Source organism: Hylaeus anthracinus, unplaced genomic scaffold, assembly GCF_026225885.1.
Source record: "Hylaeus anthracinus isolate JK02 unplaced genomic scaffold, UHH_iyHylAnth1.0_haploid 11981, whole genome shotgun sequence".
Lineage (NCBI taxonomy): Eukaryota > Metazoa > Arthropoda > Insecta > Hymenoptera > Colletidae > Hylaeus > Hylaeus anthracinus.
The window spans coordinates 9,087,642-9,093,963 of record NW_026534329.1 but is presented as its reverse complement, the minus strand read 5'-3'; the positions used below and the strand labels follow the sequence as shown (position 1 = coordinate 9,093,963).

Here is a 6,322-nt window from a genome sequence, read left to right as displayed (position 1 = left end):
ATGGGTAAATGCCCCGAAAATGTCTGCAACCAATGCGGAGAAGAACCCGAAACAACGACACACATCCTGTGTGAATGTCCAAGATTGATGATGAAGAGAAGTAGACACTTGGAACAATTTATCATCAATCCCAATGAAGTTAAACTATTAGAACCAAAAAAGATAACAAAATTTCTTACAGACGTGAATCCATGAAGATTAAGCGATGTCAACGTAAGAGAATGAAAGGGGAACCATGGGAACGTAAGAGAATGAAAGGGGAACACCAAACAACTACCGGGAATCGGGACTATATGGCAAACCCGAAAACAGGAAACGAATGGAGTCCCGCCGAGGCAGAGGATCACAGAGGGGAGCGAAGTTGGGGCTCCCTTCTCCCCTTTCACACCATCCAACAACAAGAAGGAAAGAAGTAACAGAAAAGCAAGGGAGGTAGTAATGAAGTGAACCTGGGGGGGCCGCTGATTGACATCAAAACCAACCAGCGGTCCACTGGGACCACTTCATTATTACGGACTAGAACGGAACAGAATAGCAAGAACAGTACAGTAAGGCAGCGAGAGAGGCAACAGACACGCACTGTCAGACATGCTGACAGAGTGGAGAGCCCAACATGCGATCGCGGACAAGCAACAAAGCCAGAAAGCAGAAATCGCATGGGCCCCCTAGGCTGTGTCCTCATCAGTCTCTGCCACCAAATCTAACAAGGAAAAGTCAAGCAAGTGACACGGCACGTCGATAGAAATATCGGCGTAGCCGCAGTAAGGATTATGGCATGTCAATAGAAATATTGACTAACAATAGAATAACACGACACGTCGGTGGAACATCGGCGTGCCCGCAGGAAGAATTATGGCACGTCGATAGAAATATCGGCGTGGCAACAGTAAAGAACACTGCACGTCGGTGGAACATCGGCAGTAACAGTTATGGCACGTTGGCAGTAATGCTGGCGTGGCCACAGTTAAGGATAACTCCACCATTGTATAAAAAGGGGTCACGGAATCACACAGATGGATCCAAAGACCCTGTGGAAGGGGTGGTGACCCTTCCAAACTGTAGAAACAACCTTCCAGTGGAAAAAGGGGGGAATCCAAGTTGGTCCCCCTGGAGCGGGTGGTGACCGCGAGCTACGTAAGGAATTCGCCATGTTTTCGGGGTTGAGAGTCATGAGGAATACAAAACAATCCAGCCTAACATCAGTAGAATAGGCTCGCTGAGTAGGAAAGTGTGGCAGCAAGGACGGGTTGACAAGCCTGATGGCTGGGGCCCATCCACGGAAGTCGCGTCTGATCATCAGACACGCTGTGGGAATCCCTCACCCGAATACTCCTCCCTGCCGCACTTAAAACAAACGTATTTAGAAATAGGAATAGAAACGACAAAAAAGGGATAGGTAGAAGCATGTATAAGCCGGTAACCCTGACACGGATGGACGTTGGCGAGCCCTCATCCGGATCAGGGCCCGAGAGGGATAGTTACACCGGGGGGGGGGGGGGGATGGAACTTTGCAAACCCGCGTTCAGTTAGCCAGAACCTCCAAAGGAGGTAGGTAAGGGCAAGAGGGACGGGGGGAGTGCTAGGGACTAAAAGGGAAGGGGGGAGGTGGGCGGTAGCAATAAATAGGGAACCAATCCAGTCAGTGATACGGAACACTGACTGAGAACGAGGATCGAATAACTTGACCTCAGGTGTAGAATGAAGGGGGTAGATAGGACTCTCAACTTTTGATACATGGTGTAGAGGGGCGAACATGCAGGCTGGTACTGCAGGTCCTGAGGGATGTGGATTGCCCGACGTCCAACTCCACTTCGGCATTCCCGATAAATAGGTAGAATGGCCCCACCCAATGATAGACTACCCCCAGCAGAGTAGCGCGCATCCTCGAAAGGATAGGCCCGGGTCCAAGAGAAAACGAGGATCGCTCGAAACGCGGGGTCGAAACAGGAAGCCGAGGTAATGAGTTCCCGCCTGGCCCAAAGCTCCTCGAAAACTATGGGGGTGCCAGCGCGCAGTAAGCTCGACGAAGAGGGCGTTAATCTCCACCCAGTTGAAAGAAGGGTTAAACGTAGTTGGAGAACTCGCGTCGCAACGACCGTTTCTCGTCCAAAGCCCATGCGACCATAGTTTCAATGGAGTCGTCGATGTCGTGCATCGGTATGTTTGCGTCCGCTAGCCCCGATGATCACACGATGACACGCCATATGTAGTGGCACCCAGCATGACCCGGTTTTGCGTTTTCGTGGGTAACACGAAGATTAGTCTATGGGCCACGTCCTGCATATCGACCAACCCTGCGGTGCGCGCGAAGAGGCGGGCATCCTCCTCGCCCGTGACAGTAGCATTGCTAGGCGGTGAGATGTGAAATAATCCACGTGTCTCACCCGAGATTGGTTGGCCCAGTGTTCTCGTTCAGGGGTACGACCCTTACCGAGGGGTCGGCGAGCGACCACGTCCCACCCCGCGGTCCATCCACCTCCATGGCCCCACCTCTGGTGGGCTGCTGACCGGCCCACCAAGAATACGCCACCCTTTTTTCATAATCCGTTGGGAGTAAATTCTGCACCCGCACATACATATTTGTACGGATGCAGAGAATTCTCCCGAAGAATTCGGTGCACCGACGACCGGCTGACGCTGAAATACAACATAAATAGTTGGTATGAATAGAATACATAATTATGAATAGCATACATAATTCCGACAACAAACACAAAAGCGGTAAAAAGTTAAACTTACTCCGAGTTGCGGCTTACGTCGCGCACACTTTGGGTGGGATCCTCAGCAATCCGATCCAGGACTTCTTCCTCCGAATTCGCGGAACGTAGGCGAGGGCGTTCCGAATCGGAAGAATTCGGCTAGAGGACCCCATCCGAATAGAGCCGCGATGCCAATAGCCGAATGCTCTTGGCAGTCGGCGGCCGCGATCGCGGATATCGTTGGCGATAACACCGCGCTGCCTCTTCCGCATTGTGGCCACACTCCACGTAAATGCAAAACATTTCGAACCACTCCGGATTTGATCGAATCATTTTCTGCGAGTTGACGCTGCGGCGGTTACTTCGAAACTGAATTCTGTAGAAAAACAATTTTCTTTACAGAAAACACTCCCACCCTTGTTCATTACCTGACCCCCATCTCTTAGGAACGTTTCTTTCTTAACGAAATGCACCGTCGTGTTGTCTGAACACATGTTTCGCCGAACAGTCTGAAGGGATTGCGCGGGTGAGATTGATGAAGCACTATGTGTTTTGGTAACAAAAACAATTTATTAACAAACAGTAGTCGGAGCGTGACTCGATGTCGACTCCGCAAGATCCAAAAACAGACTGTGTGCTAAATAATGTTTGGCTCTCTTTTCCGTGGCGACCATGGGAAGAACCCTATGGAAAATTCCGAGTGGAAACGGACAAGGACTTCCTCCTGGCCGTGTCGAATGACCGTCGAGTCAGCGTACCAAAGTCAAGATTTATTTGTTTATGAGTCTCTGACTCGACGGACTTCGAACGGTCGAAGGTGTCGCCCAGACACCTACTTTCCACTCGGAGTCTCCTATGTCGCCATAAGTCAATCATAGGACAAACCCATTGCCGGTCGGCTTGGAGGTAGCGGACGTCGATATTTGGATACCTTGTTTTTACAACCACTTCCCCAAGGCACGTTAACTCCGCGACCTTGTCATAAATTTTGAGATAGCCATGCAGCGGCCGACTAACTGCTTTCGACAACCGCTAACTGCTTATTAATGCTATTAGCTGTTTGTATCTGTAACAAAAGCAAACAGGAAAAATGATTACCCTAGATTTTGGGTATGGATGTTAATGTTTACCAATACCAAATTGAGTATTTATGTCAATGTTTACTTACTTCAATTCCGGCTGCACTAATTTCAGATTTTTATATAGATTAATAATCGTAATCTTTTGGGAAGATCCAATGAACTACGTCCCAGCTTATCTGTGACTCTTTCTTTGGATCTTCGTCTTCAATTAAAGAGCTAAACCTCACCTTAACTGTATTCGCTAACGGGAAAGAGCAATTCGGGATTGCAATGATTGTTTTCAAGGTTTAGCATATAAATATGTATTGTTACAAAATAACGAGTTTATATTACAATATCGGTTTTGGAAAATCAAAAACGAGTCAGAAATCGAACTGCAATGAACCTATGTGTGTAAGTGTGGGCGACGCAGGGGTCGGTGGTTCTCGCTATGTCGGAGAGACCGAGCTCGCTACCGCGTCGCAGGCGAAAGATTCATGGAATCTATCGTCGAATATGTTGCACTAATGATGCAAGGCGAGCTGGATCGACGCAAGTGTTAATCGACGGTGCGATCTCGTTTAGAAAGGTCAGGACGTTGCTAGGAACGTCCTGCAGAGCGATCGGCCGATCGGCTTTGTGTGAGATTAGACGTAGGAGTGGTGGGCTCTAATCCTGAACGGGGAAGGAGATGAGAGTTGTACGATGCGATTGTTGTGTGCGCTATCACGCAGCATTGGTGATTCGATAACCTTGAATGTGCTGTAGAAGCGAAATATTGCGGTAACACGTCGAAATAATTCGAGTGAACGCGATGAGTTGCTAGATGCAACGATATGGATTCGCGTGGATGCGAAGAACGGAATTCTATGGGCAGATGCCAACATAGAAAGTGAATTATGCCTGAGCGTGGCTCGTTGGCATGAGAATCCCTGAAGAAGGTCAAGAGATGATCGTTAGGTTTGAAGGGAAGCTAAGAATGTGGACAAAGTCCGCCGAAATGGCGTCGCTATGTGGTAGTACGCGAAATAAAGCAATTAACGCATCGGGCGTTGTTGACTCGAAGAAATAACACGATCCGTGAGTCTATTGAACGCACAAACTCGCGGGATAGCAAGATATAATTACACTGAATGCGTCGATGGAACACGTGTGTTCGCGAGAGCCGGCGAGAGCCAAGTGTTCGAGAAACGTAACGGAAGCCGCGAGGCTCGTAGCATCGAACAGAAGAAGTGATGTTACTTCATTTGTCGATTAGGTGTTGGCGCCGCATGGCGTGGCGATCGAATCTAGAAAGGTACGTGTTCTTTCATCCGTTTTGGAGATGTCGCGTTAATTGCTGATATATGCGAATTAATTCGATTGGTTCTCCGCCGAATCAGCTAGGGTTCGACAGAACAGTTATTGAAAACTTACAGTAATCGGAGGTTAATCTCCTATACCAGGCCCATACAGCAAGCTTTCCGCTTCCTCATGAAACTTGTTTTGTTACATTTGAAGCAGTCTGCGAGCTGTTCGAGCCTTCTTCGTGCTGCTTGATCTGCGACACTCTTGCCTCGAGATTCGTTGCGCGTCGTGCGTATCGGCAAAAAATTTGCTCTGTTGTCCAACGTTCATTTATAGTGCGTTCATTATTCGTAGGATGGACGAGTACCCTTCATTAAAAATGCTGGCAGCAATGAAAGCGGCAATTTCGATCATTTTTATGCCTGAATTTAAATGTTTCGGTGCTAGGCGCCAGACTGTAGAATTGAAGCTTTCGTTCGAATTCTGGGTATGGCCACCTAAACATCGAATTAGCCGGTCTTCCTTCGAACGTTCTTCGTAAATTGGTTGTATGTGTTTACCGACATCTGGGTGAAGTGGGGGTGGATGGTTAAACAATTTTTCTTGACCTGCCGCCTGAGTTTTCCGCCACTCGCACCAGCTGTCGGCTCCGATCAGAAAATTGTCATGAATCGGATTTTCATCTGTGGAACACAAATGATGTAATGTTCCCATTATGGCTATTTTCATATCGGTCACGGAATCTACATTTCGTCTTATCGCTAGTCCATAATACGTGGTTAACTTGTTAACTAATTAAAATGTCTGTTAATTTTCCTTTTCCACCAAGCTTTTCTGGTCATGACCTGGCCTACGTAAACACACGCTGACAAATCTGTGCTAGGGACATAAAGGTTTTGGAGAAAGTAGGGGTGTTCCAGGCCGCTAAGGATACTGCTACTGACCGCGCCCCCGTATACCTGCGCGACGTTTACCTCTTTCTCGAACTGTATTTACCGAAACACTTTGAATTTTGCTGTATAACTTCAGGAATATATTCTATACGAATACTATTACTGATTTATGCAAAAAAAAACGATAATTTTGAAATTCTAATTTCTAATCTCATTTCTGGATCTATTTTCTTTATGCCACTGGTTTTTCCGCACGTTGCATTCTCTATTCTCCCATTTCTCGACTTTTTATTTTTCTGGATCTGTTTAGATAGGGGAATTCCTCCTGGTTTGACCTAGAAAACTTGTACGAATTGCATCCCTGATGCTTGTCCTTTCCATC

At 47.6% G+C, this 6,322-nt stretch overlaps 1 protein-coding gene across 1 annotated transcript; it reads right to left on the bottom strand.

The window, feature by feature from the left end:
* Positions 1–5,188: 5,188 nt before the first annotated feature.
* Positions 5,189–5,776, bottom strand: LOC128885685 (uncharacterized). Its single transcript, XM_054139868.1, is given in 1 exon segment — positions 5,189–5,776. A coding segment is annotated over 1 exon segment (588 nt).
* Positions 5,777–6,322: the final 546 nt, after the last annotated feature.